Source organism: Phaenicophaeus curvirostris, chromosome 21 (assembly GCF_032191515.1).
Source record: "Phaenicophaeus curvirostris isolate KB17595 chromosome 21, BPBGC_Pcur_1.0, whole genome shotgun sequence".
In the NCBI taxonomy this organism is placed as follows: domain Eukaryota; kingdom Metazoa; phylum Chordata; class Aves; order Cuculiformes; family Cuculidae; genus Phaenicophaeus; species Phaenicophaeus curvirostris.
Genome location: NC_091412.1, coordinates 4,695,726 through 4,721,807, shown reverse-complemented (window position 1 = coordinate 4,721,807; position 26,082 = coordinate 4,695,726). Strand labels below are relative to the sequence as shown.

General features: G+C 44.6%; 1 protein-coding gene across 1 annotated transcript in view; it reads left to right on the top strand.

Moving 5' to 3' along the window:
• Nucleotides 1–25,331, top strand: part of LOC138729741 (S-adenosyl-L-methionine-dependent tRNA 4-demethylwyosine synthase TYW1-like) — a 90,127-nt gene extending 64,796 nt beyond the window's left edge. Inside the window, exons 14-16 of the mRNA XM_069874226.1 lie at nt 1,867–1,977; nt 12,010–12,177; nt 23,692–25,331. Coding sequence (XP_069730327.1) covers nt 1,867–1,977; nt 12,010–12,177; nt 23,692–23,913 — 501 coding nt within the window. The 3' untranslated portion in view covers nt 23,914–25,331. The remainder of the gene's footprint in view (nt 1–1,866; nt 1,978–12,009; nt 12,178–23,691) is intronic.
• Nucleotides 25,332–26,082: the final 751 nt, after the last annotated feature.

Genomic DNA, 26,082 nt, shown 5'->3' with positions numbered 1-26,082 from the left:
GTTCTTGTGCTCTGGCTAAACTGCTGCTTTTGTCACGTTTTATGGTCTGTCGTGTGCCAGGGAAGGAGTCTTGGGTTTGGCTGGGACAGAGTCAATTTTCTTCTCAGTAACTGCTGTGTTTTGGCTTTAGTGTGAGAATAATGTTGAGAACGGACTGTTTTAGTTGTTGTTAGGTAAAGTGTGTGCTTGGCTGGGATAGAGCTAATTTTCTTTCCAGCCACTTTTGGTTTTCTAAAAGAGAATAATGCAGAGAAATAAATTGACGTTTTTGATTGTTGCTAGGAAATCAAGGACTTTTCCAGTTTCCTGTATTTTACGAGTAAGCAGGTGTATGATGCTGGGAGGAGTGGAGCCAGGATGACTGACCCAAGCTGGCCAATGAAGTATTCCATACCGTGAACACCAGGCTCTGTTTATAAGCAGGAAGTTTGCCAGGACAGACCCCTGGCTCTTGGCACTCTGGCTCTCGCTCGCCGGTTTCCAATGCTCCGAGTTTGGTTTCTGTGTTCAGTGATCTCTCCAGGTTGGCTGTGGTCTCTGTGCTGGCTGGAACTGCTCTGCTTGCTGTATCTGCCACTGTTTGGTGTTCACCGCTTGGAGCGTGTGTTCTGCACCCACTACTCAGGACAGGCTGACTCATTATGTTTATTATCATTATTATTAGTCCTATTATTATTATCAGCAATAATATTATTTTATCTTCTTTTATTCCTCTGTTAAACCTGGTTTTATCTCCACCCATGAGTTTTCCTTTCAGTTCCCCTCCTGGGTAGGGAGGGGTGATGGAGTGGCTGCACTCTGTTTAGCTGCGACCTTAGGGCTGAACTAAGACAGAAGGAAAATGAGTTAATTCAAAAAAACAATTTTGCTGGAAGATTGCTCTAGAAGTAAATTCCAGAGATAAGTGAAATAAAATGTCAGAGGAAGATGAAGAGGAGGAGAGGGGAAAGATGGAAATGAGATGTAAGCACTGAGACTGGGTTTGTTCCGCAGCCAAGATGGTAGAAGTCCTTTTGTCACCGGTAACTTTTTTGGTGAGCAACCCTACAAGGGAAAATCAGAGTAGCTCTGAGGAAAGAAGTTCTTGGAGCACTCTCTGGCGGTGTGGGCAGTGATAAGGCAGGTCTGGGCGTCTTACAGAGGCACTGGTGTGGTGAGGAGCTGCAGTGCTCAGCAGCGGGGTGGAGAGAACAGGTCCATGTGGGGATGCTGCCTGGCAGGGATTGAACTGGCTGCAGGGGGTAATGAGGGGTGGCTGCTGCTCTTGTCGTCGTTAGCACTGCAGCTGCTCTGCCTGTTCCTAATGGTTTGTGCTACGCTTCTTATGAGGCTGGGTCATAAGCAGGGATTTTTCAGTTTTTCCTGGTTATGATTTTAATTGTCACTTTGCGTTTCCAATAAAACGTTCTGTGTTGCTGATTGCAGTAGAGCCCTTTCTCTGCGTTATTGTGCCTAATGTGCTGGAAGAGTCCCAGGCAGGGGCAGAACATGGTTTGTCTCTTCTTGTTTGTCCTGTCCAGAAGTCAGCAATGCTGGATGATCCATCTGGAAGAAATAAAAATAGCAACTAATAGTAAGATTTTATGCCTGGAGAAGCAAATCAGAGAGAGAAACTTCCTGTTTATTTTCCCATCAAGTTCAAGCTTCTGTAAAAACAAAATGCCTGGGATATGCAGGGGGAAGGTGAGTCTGTGCAGCAAAAGGAGGCTCAGCTCACAGACGCTGTGGAGTAGCTTTCCTGAAAGAACAAGTGAGGTGGCTCCTGGTTTGGGTCTGATTTCTTTTAGCCCCTGGGTTCTTGAAACAGGCTGGAACACTCTCCCTATGTCAGAATGTGTTCCTAATGTAATGTTTTCTTTCTTTCAGCAACAACGCACTGTTTATAGGCTGACACTGGTGAAAGCTTGGAATGTGGATGAACTCAGAGCCTATGCTGACCTGATAGCCCTCGGTAAACCAGACTTCATAGAGGTCAAGGTGAGCTGCCTGGAGATGTATTTTTCCTTTTTTTTTTTTTTACATCAGTATTTTACTTCTTTCCTCCCCGTTCCCACCTGCCTCCCTTTCTCAGAGTTATACAGGTAAATACAATTCTTTATAGATTTCAGTGATGCATAAGTAGCTTGTCTCCTCCTCTTAAAGTTAGGCATCCAAGTTTCTAATATGTGTGCGTCTGCAGTAGTCTTCTGTGTTATGCAAGACAAAATTTGTACCAGCCAGCATCCATTTCTGCCCAACAGAACTGTAACCCTCTGGTCTTTTTTGTATTTCTAGTGTAGCAGAAACTGACAGATATTCCTTCTTTTATGTCAACCAACATTTTAATCAGAGTATTCTAGGACATGCTGGTAGTTGCTGGTAGTTTTCTTCCCATTCAGGTCTCAGATACTGCCAGGAAAAAAGGGGGTAATGTCTGCCTTACTGATCTGGTATCCATCTGGCTGTGTGAAACTGAGGGAAATATTTGCCCTCTGGGACTGGAATTGCTACTAATAGGGACATGTGAAATGCAGCAGGGCGGGAGGTGCTTTATCTTGGGAGTAATCAATTTAGTACATAGAGAATGTAAAAAAAAAAAAAAAAAAAGGCACACTACAAAGCATTCTGTGAACAACCACTATCAGTGTTTTCATCCAGCAACTCCTACAGAGCAGCTTATTTACCTTACCTCAGGTCTGTATTTTTGCAGCTGTATTATTTCTGGATTTTCTCTTCCCTTTCTCTTTTTTCTTTTTCTCTTCTCTTTTTTTAACCTTTATTTACTGCTGCTTTGATGGAAAAAAAAATGAAGTTTGCTGCAATTTCCTTACCAAAACCTTTGGGGTTTGTTTTGTATGATCAGTATTGAGAGCTCTTTCTCTCTCAATGTGCTGCTGGAGGTGATAGCTTGATACAACGTTTTGAGTATAGTTTGAGGGGAAGAAGCCTCAGTTTTACAGTATATATCAGACTGCTTGGTGTTCCTCTGGTAAAACCTAGCAGGAGTGCTCTGATGGGCCCTTCCCACCTTGTGTCTCGTAACTCTTACTGCTGTATCCTGGTGGGTACAAGATCCTTTCTTGCAGCATGTGAGTGTGCACACCAGTGTGGAGTATGAGACTGTCAGCGTACGTGCTGCTTAGGCTGCTCTGTCATGTGTAGCGGCTTTAATGAGTAAAATGAATCAGGTGTAAGCTAATCAATGTTTCTGAGCACAGATTCCCCTGAGCGCTCTCCAGGGCAAACACCTGCCTCCTCCGAGGCAGAGGGCTGCTGTTCCCTGTGCCTCAGGGAGGATTCAGCCTTGCAGTCGTGGTTTCATAGCAGTGTGGAGCTCGTCTCTCTCAGCAGCTTTTCCCTGGGAAAATCATACCTCGGACTGCCAGGGAAATAGGTGAGAAAAGAGGTGGTTGTAGCAGTATTCTCTAGGTGTCGTAGATGTACTCCCAGTACTCTTCTGACTGGGACAGGCTACTTCAATCAAAAAAGTCATTGCTGTACTCCCAAGTGTTTTAAAGTGCTTTTTGGATCTCAGCCAGTGAAGGCTTTATCTGAGGAAGGGATTTATACTGAACACTGCCCTGTTTGCAAAAGTATGAGCTGAGGTAGAGAGCGGCTGTGTGACAATGCCAAAACCACGTGGCGTGGTGGGTTCAGTATCACTCATGGACTTCCCAACGCTGTCTGCAGAAGGGGCAGGATGAAGAAGGCAGAAAGGTGCACCCAGGACCTGCAGGCCACGTGCTGGTGGGTGAGTCTGGGATTGATAAGAGTGTAAGCTTGCTGTTTGGTTTTCTTTTAAAAAACAAAGGTGTATGTTGTTTCCTATTAATTACGTTTGCATATGGGGTGCTTTGATCAAAATGTCATTTTTTCAGAAATATTCCAACAGGAAAGTGAAGTTCCACAGGACTAAAGTGTCTGCCAGGGTGCTGGTCCTTGTCAGATCATGGTGTGTTCAAGCTGAGGAACAGAACACATTACATCTCAGTTTTATCTTCAATGGTTTAACGTTGTGCCTATACTGTGGCCAGAAAAGCAGCCTGTAGCTGGCATGCAGAAAGCCTCTTGTTTTTCTATTCCCAAGATCTGTAGTCAGGGACACCAGGAAAGTTGAGTCTAAGGCTTTTCAAAGGATGCAGCATCTTTCTCCCTTGTCTCTGCTATTTGCTGTACTTAGGCTGAGGGTGATGGGGGAAGTCTTCCCTCCCCTGGTTACAGTGCTCATTAAAAACCACAGAACAGCATTTCACAACTTCATTGCGATCTGTGTACTCAAAGTCAAAAAAACCATCATTTGCGGTTTACTCTTTGTTTCCAGTCTAGTGGAGGGAGGACGATTTTCCAGAGCGCTCAAAACCACACAGCAAGGCTGACAGCAGCTAAAGCCCTGCAAGACAAAGCTGAGTACAAGAAAACACACTAATTCCTTTTCAGCTTTAGCAGCAGAAATGAATTGTTAGGGCACTGCTCCACCTCATTCACCAGCAGGCTCTGAAATAGTCTCTGTTTTTTATTCCATTTAATTAAGCTTTTAAATGAATCTGTGCTGTCCTATTATCTTAGTTTGGAAAACAGGAAAGCAGGGTTCATATACTTGAAGCATGAGACAGGCTGTTCTGCGCAGCATTTGCTGGAGCACCCATGTGCAAAAGGAGCTGAACTGGTTTTGTTGCTGTCTGAAACAAATGGTGCAACTCTGTGCTGGCACAACATTTGGGGTCTAAATGACATTTTCTTCCTTCTAAAAAGTCACAGAATTTTGTGATTGCTTCCCTGGAGTGGTGGATTTGCTTGGCACTAGCTTGTGTTCAAATAGATCCAAAGTTGGGTGAAAGGTCTTGCCCAGATTTTCGTGTGATTTTTTTATTTGAGAACAAGGGTTTTTTAATAAAGTTGCCTTTCTTCATTGCCTGTTTGGAGCAAGTGTAATGTTACGAAAGGTGGGCACTTGGTAGCTCACACTAAATATGTTATTAGCCCAGTCAGTGGCCTTGTTTCTTTCATGTAGTTTCTTCTGCCAGTTCCTGCTAAACAGCAGCGTTTCTACAGTGCAGATTTTGGCTCAGTAGGGAGGTACGATGGCTTTCTCCTCTCACTGCACTGTTGGTGACTTTGAAACGTGAAGAGGTTGCATGGTTTCTCACGTCAAGCATGGAACCAATTTTTCCTTTTCCTTGGCCAGAAGGAGTAAGATGCATGTTGCGGAGTGGCTCATGAGTGGGGTAGTGAGAGTCCAGCCAAATACCAGCAGGAGAGGCTGACAGAGGGGGCATCACCTTACGGATGGCTTCCTCGCTGTGCTGTCCACCTCTCAAGTGGCAATTGATTGCTGATGGGATGGTGAGCCCTCTGCACTGCTGGAGATGTTAGTGGTGCCACTGGGCCTGCACTCAGACCCTTTCCCCATGGTCTAACCTATATCAATTAGCAGATTACCCTCCTTTGCATTCAGCTGTGCATTCTACGGATGGCTTGTTTTCATGTGATCTTTAATCCTGGCTTGCAAAGCTCTGGTCCAATGCCCTTCTTGTGAGATCAGCCTTCTCTTGTGGCAGGACTGTTGGTGCAGGTGGCTGCTGGAGTGGTTTCAGAGGTCTGTGCCATGCTTTTGAGCAAAGTGGGGTCGAGACTGTTTCAAGGGAGGGTTTCATTGTGCCTGCAGCATGAAGCAAAGAGCGAAGGTCTGTCCCTGTGACTGCTCTGGAATAAAAGTTAAACAGATCTGCTTGGCGAAGGAGAACAGCAGAAGAGGGGCTGCACTGTAACCCCCGAAGCCTGCAAGTTTGCAATTGTGCAGGCAAAAGCGTAAGTTTAAGCAGAGTGGTCACATGGATATAATCCCATAGCGATTAAAATTATGCTTGATATAATTGTACATTAAATGGTGAGTTAAATTTGGACCCAAAGGAAGACAGGCAGCATTGAGGGGGGCTCAGTGTTACTGCTTGTTATTGCTGTCAGTATTCCTTTTTATGCGTTCCTTCATGCATTCATCCACACTCGGACAAGAGCTCCTGCCAGTGTGTAATTGGCCTTTACTCCAGTCCCTGCACTTACAGGGTTCACACACCATTTGTGACCCACAGGACTTGATTTTTCTTTCATTAAAAGTAATTTCTTGTGTTCCTTTGAGAATTAAACTTATTGAAGAATCTGTTTGGCGTGTGGATAGGGCTTAGCATTCTTTTTTTTTTCCCAAAACCCCAGTGTGAGAGGTCGAAGAGGCAAAGACCAGGTCGTGCTCAAAGCAAATAAACAACAAAAATTACAAGATACTGCGAAGCATCTGCCAGAAAATTAGGCTCATCTCAGCGGGATTTCCTGGTTAAATACTTGAGATAAATGGCGTTCGTTTAAAATGAATGTAGCTAATCCCCTGTTGCTCCAGAGAGGCTCACAGGGTGGAGTGGGTAGAGATTTAGATTCTTGCAGGGCTTAATACTTGTTCTCATTTACATGAGTATCTTACAGCGTTATAACTCTGTGGGACCCTATTCTCTTATTTAAGCCAATAGAAATTAGACTTGATTACCCTTGTGTAAAACCCAAGTAAAGGAGGAATCTGTCATGTGGTTGTTAAATCCACATTAACTTTATTTGTTGCAGTAGTCATTTAATGCCATAATGTCTCTGCTGCGGTTCAAGTTGATTGTATTTAACATCTTGAGTGTGCAACTCATCTTTTTGCAATGTTACCTTCTTTGCTTTAAAAGCCAGATGCACGTGTTGACATGTAGGATTTTGCCACTTGCATGCCTTCTTAAACCAAAAGGGCAAAAGGATTTTGAAGTGAATCCTAAGAGGGTCTTAAACTCATTCAGCGGAGTGTGCTGCTGGGTCACGTTGTGTGGGACCAGGTGAGTGCACAGAAGACCAGTTGGGAGTAAAATTTGGACAGACCTGAACACACTTTCACATTCCGTTGTGACTGTGTCCACGCATCCACTCTGCATTGTCAGTAGCTTTAAGGTTGTGCACGTCAAGTGCTCAGACTCCCAAACCAGATTTTGCAGAGCTGCTTCTGCAATGGTGAGAAAGATCTGGTTGCTCTGGGCAGAGCTGTGAATGCAACGATACCCCTGGGGATGTGGTCTGTAGTTGCTAAAGCGAAGATTCATCTCACAGCGTGGCTTCCTGCTGGTGCAAAGTCTTGCAAAAAGAAAGCCTTTCTCTCCATCCGGTTCAATTTAAGAGAGGGAAAAAAGCAAGCCTGGCTTGTCCTTTGTTCAAGGTTTGTTGCCGTGGCATCGCAGAGCTGTCTGAGGGCAGGACTGGGGCGCAGCAGAGATGAGAGTCGTGGCACTGCACAGCATTTCCTTTGTGAAATCAGTTTTTCAGCCACTTGAAAGTACTTGTCCCTGATGATTGTTCTGCAGCTCCAGCGCAGCAGCCTGGTACTGAGCTTGTGCTGGTGGGAGGACTCGGTGTCCGGCAGAGCCAAGGGTAACATTCTGGGACTGCAGCTCCTGCTCTTGGTGTCTAGAGCTTTGTTACAAGATTAAAATGAGCAAGCAAATTTCTGGAAGGAAGGACCAGAGGGAATTATCTGTCCGGTCTGCTCACTCTTGTCATGTTAAACAGTAAAGATTATTTAAGTGCTTAAAATAATGAGGAAAATGAGCTCTGCTTTAATGAGTTTTTAATTGCATGCAGCAAGAGGCAATTGCCCCACCTGTCAAAAAGCTATTCAGAGTCTTGTTGCTGTTCCAGTCTGCATTTAGGTGAAGAGAAGGTGAAGTTAAAAAATCTCCTATCCTTGTGCTTGCTGTAAAATCCAAATGATGTATGATTTCCACTCCTGGAAAAACAGCGTTGACCACTTTAATGTCCTCTCAACTGCAAGCCATGTGTCCAAGAAAAAGATACAAGGCGAGGCTGTTTCAAGGCAGCCAGGTAGGCAGTGGAAGGGTTGTACATGGGGTGGTGCCATCTCTGTGCCTCCCCATCATTCTGCAGAGCAGGAGGGGAGTCCACTATGAGAGTTCTGGCTCTGCTGGGTGAATCCCAGTTACCTGGGCTGTCATGGAAAACTGCCTCTGGCTGAGTCCTGAGCAGCCTCTCCTGAAATCCGCTCTGTTTATTAGCAGCTGGATGACGGAGGCAGGGAGCCAGCTTGCTACTTCTGTTGATCCAGCTAAAGGTTACGAGTTTCTGACACATGTGTATGAGGATTTCAGCTTGACATCAGTGGGGTTTTCAAGCTGTGAGTACCTAGTAAGGCTTGATAACAAGTTTCATTGCATGTGAATGTGAATGACTACATTTTGAATTCTTGAGCAACTCCACCACACTGAAAAGTCAGTCTTTTGTCCAAACCTGTGGTTTAATACAAATGCATTTCTGATTTGGAGGAGGAGTTTTTGCAGTCTGGGAGAGTGCAAATGTGAGCCTGATGAAAATCCAGGCTCGAATGCATTGTTCTCATCTATTTTTTGTTTCAGTAAAGGTTACTGTCCATAATAAGTGGGAAGCACAGGGCATGGAAATTGCGTTAGGCTTGCAAGCCTTTTAGATGTGAGTATGGGAAGCTCTAGGAAATAGTGTGTGGAGCCTGGCTGAGTGTGACGGCCCAGTGTCACTGTGCTCAACTAACAGTCTGTGATAACAAGTTTCTGGCTGTGGCTCTGCGTGCGTGCTTGCAGCAGCAGGGCTGGCACTATGGACGGTGTTTTGCAGTTGGGGAAACTGAGGCAGGACAGGCGCAGGTCATAGTGAAGCAGGTCACGGGCTGAAAATTCACCTCCTGCTGACCAGATTAAGTCTTTCTACTCCTCCCACTTTGCTCTGTGCAATCACTCTTTATGAGGGCATAAGGAGCAGAGGGGTGAGTGATTTAACACCAGCCGTTTTTCTGTCAGTGTCTGTGCAGCTCGTTCTGAGAGCTGGAATGAGAGGTTGCATCCAGCATTTTGGAGTTTTGCTTTTACAGGAGGAGTTCCTTTGGCTGCAGGGGAGTGGCTGAAGATTTATGGGCTGCTGTAGCGCTGATCTGCATGTAGCACATCTGTATGTGTGGTGCATCTGGAGAGCTGGTGTGGAATATTGGGGTTATGCTGTGCAGCAAACCATTTCCATTCCTGCTTTTCAGATTTAACTGACACAAATAAACCAGTGTCCTGCATTAAATAAACTTGGAAGTGATTATTGAAAACAACCAATGAGCCTGAATCCACTCCAGTGAGGAGTAGACGTGCAAGAGAGCTTGTGTATATAATTTGGACAATACTGATGCTCAGATCATAAGCATTTTTATTGCAGAGTGCAATCTATCAACATGTCATTTGAGGCTTTTTATATTTGTCTTGGGTCAGGGCTGCCCCAGTTTTTAAACAGTGGCTCTGTCACTCAGCAGCTTGGCTGACGCTTTGTTCTGTTAATTCGCATGAGCCTCAATTAAAGAAATTTATAATTTGTGGGTTCGAAGTTAAGCAAATTCTCTTGTTTCGGTAATTCAGTTGGGAAGCCTGCAGTTTCAGTATTGAGAAACAAAGCACTGTCATATTTAGTTCCCCAGTAATCTTTCCTTCATAGCCCCTTGGATTAAAATGATTGCTGGCTGTTGAGATCTCCGGCAAGAAGCCAGGTCGCCGTGGAAGAAATGTGCTTCTCGCTGCAGCGATAATCATCTTGGCACAAAACATTCCTTGAATACAGTTGTGCACACTCGGCTCTGTTGCAGCAGCACGGAAATCCAGAGCATGCTCAGCACACTTGTCCTGGATCCATACTGGCGTAACTGAGAATAATTGAGATGCTTTTCAAAAGGCATCTGTATTTCAAGGTATTTGGCCAAAGCTGTGTAGCATGATTAGGATGCTAAAAAGACCCTTATTAAAGACTAATTAAAAGGCAGCATCATTGACGTTGCTACTGCAAGTAAGTTAGTGTAAAAGCTTAGGGTGTACAATAGAACGATTTCCTTTTTTAATACTTGATGTCTTAATAACTGTCTTTGTGTATTACTGAAAAATACAACATGACCGCCCTAATAAACTGTTCATATTTTTTAAGTGGTATCAGCGCTGTTAATTAACTCAAATTTCAAGAAGTTGCGGAAGTTGAAAGCTGATGTGCTTTCCTTCGGTGTGCCGCTAAGCTGATTTTCATTGATTTGTGCTTGTGAATTAATCAGCCATCCAAGCACATAGTTATTCCATTTGCCGCTGCGCTTTCTTTGCTTGAAAATGATATCTTTGAAGTTTGTAAAAAGAATGAGTCATGTTGTAGCTTCTTAAGAATTTTTCCCCTCTGTAGTCATACATTTTTCATGCTGCTCAAACCATAATCTGTATAATGAACGCAGGGAAAATACTGCTATATGGAGCTGTGTCTATACAGCTGAACTTTGGAGATACAGATCCTATTATTTGCGTGGCTGGCTGCTCTAATGTAAAAGTGTTTAAAATCTTTTTCAGACTTTCAAAGCTGGGCTAAAAAATTAATGCGCTTCCCTGTTTAGCAGTCCTGGACTTGTCTGTGGTTGTGTACAGTCAGTCAGCCTGTTTCCATGTCAGCTCTGAATTATGGTACATGGCTCCGATATCCTTTGCTTGAGCAGATTAATAGAGGAGGTCCCTCATAAATTTATTGGCCAGAAAGTAATTGCTTCCAAAACATATACAGTTTCTAATTAGCATGAGTTTGTTTCTTTTGTAGCCCTATTTAAGCACTATATGGTTCACGTTGCTCTAATTTTAAGTATTTGCAAAGAATCTGTCTCTGTTTATTGCTGGACATGACATGTTCAGCTTTAACATAGCTGAATTAGGTCCTGGGGGTGCAACATCAGCTGGTGCCGTAAGCGTAGTGTGCATGCAAATGCCATTTCAAAGAAGCAGAAGTGCTCTTTGTGAATAAAAACATGACAATGCAAAACATAATCCATAACATTGTGTGTGCTCGGTTTTAAAAACCTGTGCTTGATGGGATTTTGTGACTGGAATAAGAGTTCAGCCAAAGTGCAAAGGTTATGAAACCACTAGAGGGACAGAGGGGTTGGGCTTGAGAAGAAAAGCCAAGTTTTTTATGTGAGTTTGCCCTTTTGGGTGACGATGAGTCTGACCTGTGTTGCGATGCCGCAGGTGAAACCAGCTGGGTGAGCCTGTAATAAATTTTATCTGGAAACAAAGAAATAAGCAGTTGTTCTGGTTGCCTTTGACCAAAACAACAGAAGCTGCTTTTTAATGTCATCAAGTGAATTCTACTCATTGGTAAACAATAAGAGTTTCTCTGCTTGCACCAACTTAAGCCTGGATTTTTGCCCTCCCTCTGCTTGCACAGGAGACACAGGCAGAGATAGACTTTTTTTCCAAACGGCTTTCAGTAAATACTAAATTAATTTAAGCAAAAGATAGTAAGATCGAGATGAGCTGGAGGGAATTTTTGCAAATGCCTTTATATTTCTGGGGTGTTTGCTCAGGTACTCAGCCCTGAAAAATAATCTGTGTGTTTACTGACTGTTTGCATTGGCTTTACTGTGCCAATGTTATTTTTGTATCTAGCTCATGGCCCTCAATATCCAGGGGGGATATTGAGTGGTTTGGCAAGTGCCTCCTATCTCTTATGTTGTTTTTTTTAATGAGGATCTAGCGTGCTGGAGTCACTGTAGCCATCTTCTGTAGGTGAGATCAGGGGGGAAGCAGGGAGGAGCACCCTCTGTGTCTTCCTTAAAGTGCTACCATACTGCACTGGCAGGCACTTGGTGAGCAGCCTGCAGAGCTCCAGGTGAACGGAGCTGCTGATACCTTGGTAGCTCAGGAGCTGGAGCATCCTCCATTTGAGTGCTTTAAAAGCTACTTTCCAGGATAAAGGCTACCCTATGTTTTACTGCTGGAGAAGCCTGGTTTGTATCATGGAGGGAGAGACTGATTTTTGGTGCCATCTCTAAATTTGTTACCTTTCCATTAGATGCAGCGTGAAGGGGACAAACCAGACTGTTCACAGGATTTGGCGTGGCTGATGTGCTGGCACTGCCCTGAGCTGGTGGAGGGTTAAGCTGACAGTGATGATTTCCATGTTTCTTCTCAGGGTGTGACATACTGCGGTGAAAGCTCAGCCAGCAACCTCACCATGGCCAACGTCCCCTGGCACGAGGAGGTGGTGCACTTCGTCCAGGAGCTGGCTGACCTCATCCCTGACTACGAAATCGCCTGCGAACACGAACACTCAAACTGTCTCCTGATAGCTCACAAGAAGGTGAGACTGTGCTAAGGTGTGAGACGAGGCGCTGGATCTTCTACCTGAAAGTGTTGTACAATTGCCTTGTTCCAACATATTTCTTTCTAGAGTTAGCTGGATGCTTTTTGGAGAAAACAAATCATAGAATGGTTTGTGCTGGAAGGGACCATGAAGGTCATCCAGTCCAACCCCCCAGCAGTGAGCAGGGCCATATTCAACTCGATCAGGTTGCTCAGAGCCCCATCCAACCTGACTTTGAACGCTTCCAGGGACAGAGCCTCTACCACCTCTTCAGGCAACCCGAGTCAGTGTTTCACCACCTTCAGTGAAAAAAAATTTCTTCCTAATATCTAATCTAAACTTCTCCTCTTCTAGTTTAAAACCATTATCCCCTGTCCTATTGTTACAGGCTCTGCTAAAAAGTTTTTCCCTGTCTTTCTTATAAACCCCCTTTAAATGTTGAAATGTGTAGCAGGTATTGCAGAGCATGCTGCAGAATAGTTACTGAAGCTGCTGCAAGTTTCAGCTGGTCGTGATAACTCACAGCAATCCAGGCAAGGAGCATTTAGTGGCTCCAGGAGGAGCTCAGTGCAGGATCGTCTATGCTTTGTTGCACTCGCTGCTTTGCATTTTGAGAAAGGCAAGAACAAATCTGCTGCAGGTGGGTCAGCTGGTTTTCTCTTATTTCTGTGCTCTCATTATGGTTTTCAGTGTAAGGAAGTTACACCAGAATAGGAGGTGGTTGTGGTTTACCTCTTCGGGATCTTTTTGATGTTCACCAGAACCGCAGACCTCCTTCCTTTTAACCAGAGTTGAATTAATGTATTTTTCTTCCTTTGGAAAAATAGTTTCGGCAAAAGACATTGACACGTGGATGTTAACAGAGGATGCTCTCCTTTTAAACTGGAGCTATCCTTCCGCAAACTGTTTTGCAGGACGAATGAAGCTGCTGGAACAATCCAATGCGTCCTCCATCCTAATGGTGGAGAAGAGGTAGCAGTGCTGCCTTCTGACACCAGTCCAGCATCACTGATGCTACTGGAGTGCTTTGCAGGCCAAGCATGTCTCAGCAGCCTGTGTCTGTAAAGTGTTTGGTTTGAAACTTGAGATCCCTCATAAATACCAACACAATTTGCAATAGAAGGGAAATGCAGGATATGAAAAATATCAAGTACAACTTGATTTTCTGAGCTCCAGAAAAGCTTAATAGAAAGATAATAATGTGCTAGCTGGGCAATTGACGGAGCTGCTACTTATTATGCTAATTGTTATGATTTTCCTCTTTGCATATTCTTTGCTCGTGTTTGTTGAAGGCGCATCTCTCGCTTAAATGGGAGCTGGTTCAGTGAGTGGTGGCGCAGGGCTTTCTGTGCGAGGCAATGCACAATACGTGCAGGGAATAGCTGGCTAAAATCACCATGTGCAAAAGATCTGAATGTTTATTTGAAATCCATGTTTGAAGAGGACTGTAATCCCTTTGTTGGAAACTTCTGCTCAGTTACAAAACTGTTGCTTGCTTTTACAGTTTGCAGTTTTAGGGGAACAACTGGAAAGGAGCGATGAAAACCAGGGTACCTGGCTCTGTGTGTGTTTTAACTCACCTTAAGGTTGCCTTATTTACAATTGCGATCTTGGTTATTGCCACTAACAACTGTCCCTGAGCAAATCCTCCAATGCAAGCTTTTCTTTCCCCTTCTAAGGTGAGGAACCCAAGGAAAGAAAGGAAACATCATCTCCTAACTTATTCATGCATAATTTAAGTAACACTGTTAGTAACAAGAATAGATTGATACCGACCCAGGAGGAATTCAACAGCTGCTCCGCTTTCCAAAGCCATTAGGAGAGGGCGTCTTTTGGAAACAATCTATACACGGTACTAAAATAGCTAATAAAAAATAAATTTATTTCTATTAGATTTAATTCTGAATTTCAGGCTCCAGTGGAGAATAAAATTTGTCAGTGTATATTATTTGTGGAAAACCTGTGCTCTGGGAGCAATCAAACTACAGCGAGTAATTGCAAAATCAAAGGTATATTTAAAAAGTTAAGGAGTTGCAGGAAGACAGTAATAAAAAACATTATGGAAAGTGATTTATTTCATTGTTTTCTGGTAGGTCTGAGTTTTAAGGTGTTCAAACAGTGCTTAAAATTAATAATTTTAAGTGCCAGTATTGAAATGCCAGCTTGTACAGAAAAGCCTGGAAATGTCAGGGAAATAAAGCATCTTGTTTACAACCTCTGTTCCTTGAGTTACAAGGAATCAGTGATTGGCAGCTACTTCCTGGGTGAATAGTTGTTTAGGATTTGGTGTCTGAAGTCCAGGGATTTCAGTAGAAGAAGGGAGTTTAGCTAGCGGAAGCTGCAGTTTTTATGTCTGGTGTTCTTTTCATGGGAAATCAAGAGGCATTACAAAGATTGGTGGTTTTGGGGTATTTCAGTGCCTTAAAAATCTCCCGTGTGGCTTCCAAGTGTCTTCCCACACAAGTTTTTTTTTCCCTGCTGACCAGAAGCATTCCCAGTATCGGGGTCTTTCTGCAGGTACAGGTGAGATGCTTGTGAAAGCCTTCAGGACTCTGAGTCTTGGGAAGGGAGATGTGCCCTGCGTAATCTTGGAGAGCTTTGGATCTGGCACTCCTGCGTTGTTCAAGGACAGCTTAAAAAGCCTTATAAACTGAAGCCTTACAGCAAAATGTTTGTTTTCCAGTTGTGCTTTTCAGAGCCCTGAAAAATAACAGAGAACAACTGCACCCTGCTCCTTGTGGCCTGAAAAAAACATTGATTTCTGGAATTTCCAGTTTTTTTTGGGCCAGCTGGGAATAAGCATCTTAAGCTTGAAGGCCAAGAGAGGACGGGCAGGGTTGAGTGCAACCCTTCCTTGGCTTGGTCTGAGTTTCCACAGCTGGGAGAGCTCCTCTTCCTCATCTTTTCTGTGTCCTCCTCACAGCTTTCCAGAACCCCCCACATACTGGCTTCCATCTCTTCTTGAGAGGTGCCCAGTGTGTGTTGGCTCCGTTCACCTCGATTCTTTTTTTAGCAATAGTGCTAAAGTCTTGAGTAATTATATTCTCTTTGTAGCAAATCCTATAAACACCGTGGTACAAAAAAATCTAATTTATCACAGTGCTTTTGAACTAATTGACTGAGATATTGAGAGAGCACCAACTTTGTAATTCAACAGTTAATTCAAGTAACCTTTCCTAGAGGGACACCTTAGGCAACTCCTTTTCCAGGGCTGTACAATAAATATATCCTTGAGACAGCCATAACAAGTCGCCTAAGGGGGAATGTGCTGTAGCTGCCTTGTAGCAAAGATTTTTGGAATGAAAGTATCTTGGTCATATCTAGAACAAAACCCCCTTCTATTACATTCCTTTAAACATCTACCTTGCTTTTGCAGGTGGGTTAGTTTTGTTTTCAGCCATATTCTCCCTGTTGCTTTACAGCTGTGAGTTTCTCATTAGTGCAGTTTGTATCGTGTGCTGCTGATCTAGGCCTTGGCTGGGATTGGTTTCTGTGCCGTTTAGCTACGCATAGCACAGGGGATAGTCCTGAAATCCCATCCTATTTTGCTCTCTCTGAGAGTCTTGGTTAACAGGGTGAAATGAATGGCGAGTGAGCTCAGAAAAGTGACTGTGATCCTCTTTTGCTTGATGTTCCTGGCTTCCACAAGCAGATTTAAGTCCGTATACTGGATTCAGTTGCTCCCTTGTGGTGCAGACACAGTCGTGTGCCCCAGAACTCCCTTGTCTCATTGGTTGGATTGTTTCCCTGGTGGAGGTTCTCTGGGTTAAGTGTTGCATTCTTCAGTGTAACATCCTGGAATCCTCTATACTCGGGGACGAGCTGCTTTTAGGAAGATCCTTGTAAGCATTCCATTTCTCATAACCCATATCCACTGCTGAGGGTATACAGGATTTAAGGCTGGTATCATGAGTAATTTGAACTGGGAGGAGATGGTACCCTGGCCAAAGGTTCTCATTGCTCTCCATCATCCAAGAAATCCTCTCAACAGCGAGGGAAACTGCTTTTTCCTTCCCACTGCATTTTCTAGCACCGTTTGTACCATGGGGGCTCAGGTGGGATGTGAAGGCTTCATGTGCATCCTGCCTGCACTTGCAGAAGGCTCGAGAGGTTGGGTGAAAGGCGTTGAAGTTGTTCCATGCTGAGCATTTCATCTATATTTAGGGAGGAAAAGGAAGCACTTAACTACCAGCTGCAGATCGACTAACAAGGGTTATATTAGAGAAAAATAGTCCATCACATTTATTTCCTTCCTGCCTCATTTGGAGAGTGTAAGCTGTCCTTGCAATCCATCATCCCAAATCCAGGGTTTGGATCACATTCTCTGCTTGCTCACACGTCAGTGCTATCCCATACCTGTGACAGAGACACAGTACAAAAGGAAAAACAAACTTGGGGTGTTGCTTCATGTCAAAAGGTCACCAAATGGGTGCAACCCTGTGCCTGCAGCAAATATCAGGGATGAGATTGTTCCCCAACTGATGACAAGGTGGATCAGTAGCTGAAGAACATCTCTAGTTGCCAGTGTTAGGATGAAATGTTGTTTCATAGAATCATAGAATGGATTGAGTTGGAAGGGACCTTAAAGATCATCCAGTTCCACCCCGCTGCCGTGGGCAGGGACACCTCCCACTGGATCTGGTTCCTCAAAGCCCCATCCAACCTGGCCTTGAACACCTACAGTGATGGGGCAGCCACCACTTCTCTGGGCAACCCGTGTCAGGGACTCCCCACCCTCACAGGAAAACATTTCTTATTAAGATTTCATCTCAAATCTCCCCTCTTTCAGCTTAAAACCATTCTCCTTCGTCCTATCGCTGCACTCCCTGATCAAGAGCCCCTCCCCAGCTTTCCTGGAGCCCCTTTCAGTACTGGGAAGCTAATCTAAGGTCTCTCCAGAGCCTTTTCTTCTCCAGGCTGAACAATCCCAACTCTCTCAGCCTTGTATGGGAGGTGCAACAGCCCTCGGACCATCTCTGTGGCCTCCTCTGGACTTGCTCCAACAGATCCATGTCCTTCCTGTGCTGTTTCTTGAAGGGCCTTTTTCATTCTTTCCTTCCAAATAGAAAGGTGGCTTTGCTGTGCTTGATCTGTTAGTTATTAACAGATCACAGTTGTGTTCAAGTAATCCGTTTTTCATCCATCGGAATTAAAACTGGAGGTAGCCCTGGTTTAATTAGCAGACAAGATATTCTGCTCTGCAGCCGGTAAGGATTAAAAAATAATCAGCAATAATGAATCTTTTCTATAGAATGCCTTACGCCAGATTAGATGTAATGAAGAGAAGCTCAAGAGCTGCAGAGTTCCAGCCCCGTGGGCGCGAGGCTGTACAGTGCTGGGGAGGGACAGCACCCACCCATCTGCGTATGGGTCCGGTCAGCCTGGATTTGGTGTTGCCTTCTTCTGTCACTCTTGGAAATCACAATAGCAGATCTCGTTTCCAGGCATTCTCGTTGCCAGCTTTGGAAGGCGTTTCATCTACTTTAACATTTCTAATTGCTAATGAGCACTTGTTTAAGGCACTGAATGTATAACCACAGGCCTACCGTGTTTCCATCTAAAATTGAGAAACCTTTGCTACTGTTAACTCTTCCTAGATTCTGTCTGGTAAGTTGCTGGGGTGTTTAAAACTTGGTTATTCCCAGGGCTCAGATTTTTGTTTAGCCCCATGGACATGGGGTGTAGCAAGACTCTTACCTCTGCCTGTCTGGTGTCCTGTTGCATTGACGATTACCTTGTATTGCATGCATTTGTAACTTAATAACCAACTTAATTTCTTCCCACTAAAGCCTGAGGTTACAACTGGTAATTAAAATGAAAAGTTTTCCAGATTTTTAACAAGCCATATGACCCTATTAAGATAAATTAATCTATAATATTTCTTCTCCTTTTCCTGAGTGACTCCAGTTCAGTCACTGCCACTGTTGAACAAAAGGAGCCTTAAATAATTGTGAGCCTTAATTAGATGAGAAACTGTGTGTAATAATTCAATGAATTATTTGTTTGACTTGGAGAGCTTCATACTGGCAGGTGGCGAAAACAGTCATAGCGGTTGCGTAACGCCAAGTGCTTTGCAATCCTATTATATATGATCTGTTTTAATAATAGCCTGTGTGGAAGTGTAAAGGCTGTTTTGTTTATCACAATGATGGGCTGTCTTCAAATTTAGATTAAGGAGCTCAAGGTTGGAGCCATCAAGATAATTTTTCTGACTGCCTTTTTGATGTTATACCTAGAGAAGTGGCTGATGGGGGGGGAGCTGTGATAAAAAAACAGTAGCCAAAAGCTGCTGCATTGCAAATTTGGAGTGATAATGCATTCCCAAGTAACGTGTTTGACATGGCATTTCCCTCTAGTCGGGCATCTGCTGTTTCCCCTACCAGCGGTCTTAGATGCTTCTAAGCCAAGCGATTTTGGGAAGTGAAGTGGGTTTTCAGCCTGGAGAAGAGAAGGTTCTGAGGAGACTTTATAGCGACCTTCCAACACCTGTAAAGGCTACAAGAAAGCTGGGGAGGGACTGTTCACAAAGGCTTGTAGTGATAGAACTAGGGGGAATGGCCTCAAGCTGCACTAGGGGAGGTTCAGACTAGATATCAGAAAGAAATTTTTCACAGAAAGGGTCTTCGGGCACTGACAGAGACTGCCCAGGGAGGTGGTTGAGTCCCCATCCCTGAAGGTATTTAAAAGATGGGTAGATGAGGTGCTTGGAGACATGGTTTAGTGGCAGGTAGGAATGGTTGGAGTAGATGATCTAAGAGGTCTTTTCCAACCTGGTGATTCTATGATTTTATGCTACACCAGTGTCTGTGCCTCCTTGCAACTAAATCATGCACTTTTTTCCCCTGCTCACCACTGATTGATTTGTGTGTGTGCATGTGGTCTTTACCCATAAAACTGCTGTATTAACCATTAAATCTTGTGCAGCCGCCTGGGGAAGAACCCATTTGTTGGACTACTAAATCTTCATGTCCTTGAGTCATTAAAGAGAGGCTGTTGCAAGACAAGTTCTTCCTCTTCCCAGTCTTCCCTCTGCTCTTCGGGGATGCTGTGTTGCAACCCTGCTCTCTGGATAAAGCTTTCCCATGCATCCTCTTCCCATCAGGGACAAATTCTGTCCTTCCAACTCAGGTTGTGTCCTGCAAGGAGCTGCAACAGGTTTTGCACCACTGCTGTGCTTCATTCTCTTACCTAGCCTGTTCTATTTACTCCTTTCTTGAAAATACACGATTTTTTTTTTATTTATAGAGAAAGGCCAGGGTGAACGGATGAAGAGGAGCCTCTTCATTTCAGTGTTTTTTCTCTGAAGAAAATATAACATTATCCTTGTTAGGAAAAACTAATTGATTTTTGGCTGACTTCCATTTTTCAGTGTTAGCGTTTCGTGTGTCACCATCTCTGCTTCTCTTCTATACTTCATCCCTTCATATAAACCCTGTGTTTATTTCTTGGCAATTATGCATGTCTAGGGGAATGTAGTAAATCAAACTATATTGTCCTCAATATATGCATACGTTTTTACACCCCAAAATTGCTTATGCAAATATGTTGATAAGAAATATGTAGTGTGACTCTACTCCTTCATGAATGTTGATGGATTTCTGTAGCAAGAATCTTCTCTCTGTCTGGTCATAGCAGCTGTAAACCTACTGCAGAAAATAAATTTAAAGAAATTTCCTGTTCATATCCACTCTTGTGAGTTGTAAGAGGAAAGGAAGGTGTGAGCTGTGTTCTGCTGATGCTCCCAGGTAACTTGGCCCTCCATTTCAGTCGTGGCTGCTGATTGTCTTTGTGCTGTATGTGTATTAGTTTTGCTGTAGAGTGTTTGAGATACTGGCTGTGTCCATGGACAACCCAGCTGCAAGTAGCTCCATCCCTTTGCACCGTGGCTCCCCTGGGTCCAGCCATGGCTTTCCTGGCAGAGGTGTGTAACCCCTGGACAGATATCCCAGTGATGGTCCCCTGTCATGCCTAGATCTGCTTTTCTGGGCTTGAAGGCCATGACAAGTTTCCTCTTATTTCTTTTGCCTGTCACTTTCTCAGCATTAATACCTGCTCAGGCTGGTGCTCCTTGCCCTGGCTGTAGGATATTAAAAAATCAGGCAAGTTTTGCCTTGCTGTGGACCCGTACTGCGTCTGTAGGGAGAGATCGGTGGTGGGACCACAGAGACCAGAGCTTGGGGACCTTGGAAGCACGAGGTCTGAGGGGAAGGCGTGCACTGACTTCCGTGTCATCTCGCTGCTTGAGTAAAGCCTTTGGGGAGGATGAGTTTGCCTTTCCAGACAACACAGCCTGGCTTCAGAGCTGGCTGAAGGAGCTTTATTACTTTTTTATGATGCTAGCTTAAAGAAAAAAATAAAACAAGGGAAGGAGGAGGGATTTCTGCCGTTGGTCTTCTGTCGATGTGTTTATTACCTTAAAAGACTTAACCAGGTAGTGAAAAATTCACTAAAAAGTCTGACTGCATTAGTTTGTAGTAACAGTCATGTTTAGCATTGGTTCACCTGTTAAATGGATGTTGTGAAACTATTTGGAGTCTTAAATCTTCTCTTATCTATGGAATAATCATAAAATTGTTAAAATCCAGTCTGTAAATCTTGTGGGCAATTGAGGCTGTTCTCCCCCAGCCCATGTTTTGTTCCTCAGCAGAAGTAATTGCTTTCCATGACACACTTTAAGGATTGCTCCTATTTCTTGGTGTTCTATAGCTGTGCTACTGCAGCACTAAAAATATTTAATATTATTTAATCTGCTTTTGTAATGAATCCCAGGCGGTGTTTGTCTGGTTATTCTGGTGGGAATGGTGGTGTCACCTTAGTCTGCAGCAGGCAGCTCCCAGTCTTAATAGCTCTGTTGTGCCAGGAGCTGCATGTTCAGGTGGAGTGAGAATTAAATAGCTTAAAATCTCACTTTGGTGACCCAGCCAGAGTTCAGGATGCTGAGCAATGCGCATGGTTTATGCAAGTCTGAAGGGGTTTATCCTGCAAAGCAGTGGTGTTATCTCTAGAAAAGCACACGCAGAGCTTTATGCTAAGGGGAGGACAGGGCAGAGGTCCCTCCTGGCCACTCACCGAGCCACCTCTTAGCACGCCACGTTGCTCAGGAGCACAGACTGCTTGTGGTCTGGGGATGCTGCCTTAGGGCCAGCTGAATCCTTGCTTGCTCCACTGTGTGCTTCCTTTGGTGGCCTCTGAAAGCTTTGATGCTCAATTCCAGAGGATGGGGACTTCTTGGGACTGGTGTTGGGAGATGTTTGGTTTTATCTCCTTCTGCTGCTGGACTGATCAAAGTGCAGAACAGCAACTGTGGTGAGATACAGCCATGGCATGATGTGAGGAGGGAGGGGAATAATTTACTTCTAAAAAGAGAGAAATTATCTGATTACCTCCCAGAAACTCATGCCAGACTCTAATCGCTGTGTGAAAATGCTTCTGCCCTCAGCTGGGCAGTGACAGTGTTACGCTGGTGTTGAAGCTGTGGGTGATGAAAGCACCAGCACTGATGCCAGCCTGGTCGTAGAGTGGTTTTTACCCACCCGTTGCCAGTTAAACTGATTATGAGTACAGCTGCATCATCAATGAATGGCTTGACACAGCAAAGATCAGAGCAGGGCTTCTACAAATAGTCTAGAAATAGTTCTTAGTATCTCTTGCAGGTTATAGTGTGCTGTTTTCCTGCGGTTTCTAGCTTCAAGAGTTTGGAGAAGGAGGTATCTATGCCAGTGTTTGGGCTGGGGATGGTGGCTGTGGACCGTACTCTCATTTTGTCCAGTCTGGGTGGCACCAGTATCTCCTGTGGGTTTGGTGCTTTCACTGAGCCACTCTTGAGCACAGGGTTAACGGCCTATTGCAAGCTCCCCTTTCCATCCTGAGGGCATTGATTTTCAAGGTGACAGGCTTTACCAAATTGCCTGTTCAGCTGAATTCAAGTCTCAGTGGCTTTTTTGTTCTTTATGTGCTAGGTTTATTTTAGTTGGCCTGAAGTCTATGTAGTAATCCATTAGGCATGTTAGGAGTCCTCTGTACCCATCGTGGGAACAAGCTCAGCAGCTTGTATGCCAAACAGCTCTCCTGTGTGCCATGTGTGTAAAGGCTTTGCTGCATCCTGTGGGTTGGGGTGAGTTTGCCCTTAATTTGTGTGAGAATTTGCTGCGTGTTAGTGAATCAAATCTGGGGGGAGCAGGGAGTCTTCGATGGTGTGAACTTGTCTCCTACCCCTCCACACACACTGGGAGGGGACGTTCAGGCCTCTTGAGCCTGGGCCCTGTTGGAACCTGCTTTACAGACAGGACGTTGTCTCATCTGCTGTTGCCTGACTTGCAGCCACACGCATTGGAAAGGAGATGTTGCCTTGGTGAAACGTGGCCTCCACGTTAGCGTATGAAGAATGAACATTGGGCAAGTTTATTTATGGAGAGACTCGCTCCCGCTGTTATGACTCTGCAGTCTCACATCTCCACTCTGGGCAGAGGACGGCTCCTGCAAGCACTCGCTGTAGTTGCGCAGGCAGCTATAGATTAGCAATCACAATGTTTGATTGCAGAATTTTGCAAGCATCAGCAGGTTTTCCAACCAAAAAAGCTTTTAGCTTTTGGGCAGGAAGTCAAGTGCCATCTTAAATGCATAGCCATCAGGTTTAGGGAAAAAAAACCAACAGGGAATCAGTCTGTTTTCCTTCTTTTTTTCTTCTTTTTTTTTTTTTTTTTTGATGAAGTGCATAATAAGCTCTTAGCTCAGATAAATCCTAATTGAGGATTCAGTCAAGGCTGTTACTAAATTAGCAGAGCGGGCCTACTAGACAAATGCAGCTTAGCTTCAGCTTGTCAAAATAAGCAATTCTTAAAATTCTCACATGGAATGAGGATTCATGTCATTAAACCTTTTTTTAATCTTCCCCCGTTCCCAAACATAGCCCTCTTACCCCTTTCAAGAATCGACCAAATCCATCCCAGTCACCACAGCACATGGCTTTGGTTGACCTTGGGAAGGTCCGTTCATCAAGGACTACCTGAGCATCGCTCTCACGTTTACATGTTGCCTTCAGGGCTCTTCCAGTTCCCCAGAGCAGAGCCTTTCTGTCGTGATACCTAGCAAGTGCAGACACGCCTGGGAAGTCTTTGGGATGTGCCATGGAAATGGGGCTGAAGTGGTGGTAGAATATGGTACATTGAAGGGTCCTCTTGGAGATTATCTGCTGGTAGACAGCACCAAATGACTAAAGCTGTAAGAAATAGCCATCCTGTATCTGTGTGTGTTGTCAAACCCCGTGGATGAAGTGTAGCTCTGGAGCAGCAAGTTATGGGTATTTGTCCACATGTTTTTCTTTTCTTTGTATTCGTTATTCTAATTACTTTCTGCATGGTCTTACCCTGGGCCCCAGTGGGGCAGGCAAATTTAAAAAAGACTACAGCTGGTTAACCAATTTAATATGCACACAGCTTGTCTTAACATAAATGTGTTATTTGGTCCTCCTCATTGCTCCCTGGCTCAGTAATGTGTTTCTCTTCTTTCCAGTTCAAGATCAACGGTGAGTGGTGCACCTGGATCGACTATGACCGCTTCCAGGAGCTGGTGCAAGAGTACGAGAGGAGCGGGGGATCCAAGACTTTCACAGCGGCCGATTACACAGCCAGAACTCCTCACTGGGCACTGTTTGGGTCCAGAGAAAGGGGATTCGATCCCTTGCATGTAAGATACCAGAGGAAGCGCAAAGCGAGAGACGTCTCTGGGTGCTGAGTTTGAGACTTGTTGAACTTGGGGCTGGCTGCTGAATTTTGTTCTCCGTTTCTGAGCTAACACCAATTTTGATTCTATTCACTTAAGATTTTCTGGCATTTGATATTAAGGAGGGTAAAGCCTTTATTTAACCCTTCCCTCCTCTTTTTAGAGTTTCTTGGATGAAAATATTTATAATGCTCTCTGTCTTAAGATAAATCACAAAAGGTGCATGCCAGCAATTTATCGTAACTCATGGTGTGATGAGGGCAGTGGTATCTTTGGTCTCCACAACAAAGAGTTTTTGGAGTTTCATGTGGAGGGGGAGCGTTTGTTTGACTTCTGAGCGCTTCAGCGAGGAGACCCTGGCATGTGCTGACACCCAGTTCAGCAGCAAAACGTTCCACATCTATAAAGAAAGTTGCCAAGGGGATTTCAAAGCCACAGGCTCATTGGATCTGTGCAAGTGGAACCGCAAAAGGATCTGGATCTGAAAGCCTGAGCCCTGCTGGAAGTATCACTGTACAGACAGTAATGAAGATTTATGTATTTTAAATGCAGGTGCCAATTCCTTTAAGGACCTCAACCCCACAAAGCTGGAGTTTGGAAATGGCTTAAGTAACAGCACTGCTCTTAATATTGTCTGCAACTTCTGTGTTTTCCAGCTTCATGAGTTTGGCAATGAATATTCTCAGAGTAGTTCTATCCCACTCCCCAGCAGCCCTGAACAACACATGTAATTCTTCAAAGTCCCATTAGGCACCCACTGTGAGAGTCCAGTGTCCTGCTGCTGGTGAGGACGTGCTGTGGGGAGCCTGCAGGTAGGGTTCCTTTGCTCCACACAGTCAAGCCGACAGTGTCACTGCTGGTTTGGGCAGAGGTGGTAATCTGATGAAAAGGAAAATTGGATCCATTTGAGATCTCTTGTGTCAAGAAACTAACTCTCTTAGGTTGGAGAGGTAACGTCTGGGCACAAGGTCCAGCAAAAACATGTCCATGGGTTTTGCCTTGGGAGACCTCGGCATTCTGGAGGTACTGCAGCCCAACTGGAAGAGTGCATTTAAATGAGAGGGGGGTGGCTTGTTTTCTGTGACCTCAGTCTGCTGCACGGTGGCTTGACCTGCTCCAACTGAGGAGCCTGACTGAACCAACTGCAGAAAGAGCTTTAGTTTAGGCCCAGAGATGTCAGCTGCTGATGGGAAGGAAAATGGTCATACTTGAGTCTTTTTGTTCTCCTGTTGAACTCCAGGAGCACAGATCAGAGGTGTTCACAGTGCCCCCACGTTAACAGGGAGGCCCATAAGCTTGCAATGCCCAGTGCCCCCAACACTGTGGACAGGACTCTTCTTGAGCTGGTGATTATTTTTTTAAAATGAACCTTTTCTTAAGCTGTAAACAGTATTTCTAAAGAAGAAAGAAAATAAAGTGACTTTCCCTAAGCACCTTCGTCATCATGGCTGCGTGAAACTGTGAGGGGGGGATACTAAAGGGATTTTAAGGAGATCAAAGCGCAAACATTGCAGAATATCTTCTTTTCTCTTGTTAGCACATGGAGAGGAAGGGAGAGTAGCTGTGACCATGGAGAGGGCTTGGCTGACGAGAGGCTGCTGTAACAGGTTGGTCACCTGGATCCTTTCCCCAAAGTACTGAGTGGAGGTTGGAGGTGGTGACAGGTCACCATGGTTCCTTAGGCCAATGCCAAGCAGGACATAGGTGGCACCAGCAAATGCTGGGGAGGGACAGAATAATTTTCAAGCCATCTGTCTGTCTTCCTACAACAGAAACATGGGATGAGAGCATTGCTGCTTTGTGTGCATTGCATCATTAAAGAGATGCAACACCAAGGTGTTTACACTCCATGATCGCATCTGGCTGGAGGCTGAGCTTGGTGTGCCAAGTGTCCTGGCCAGGCTGGTGAGACCCCGTGCCTAGGCTACCATGTGTCATGGCCTGTCTTTGAAAGCTGCTATTGGGGTGAGACAGGCCATGGTCACAGCAAGATCTGATCTGGGCTGCTGGTCCTGCTTCCTAGCTAAGACTTATCCATGTATTCCATCCTTTACAGCCTCATTCATGGGAGATGGCGAGTACCAGCCTGAGGTAGGAGGGCTTGTGAATTCATTAGGGCATTGGAAACTGTGGGTGAGGGTCTTTGTGTATTTAAGTCAGTGGTGGGCACTTGGCTTCAAG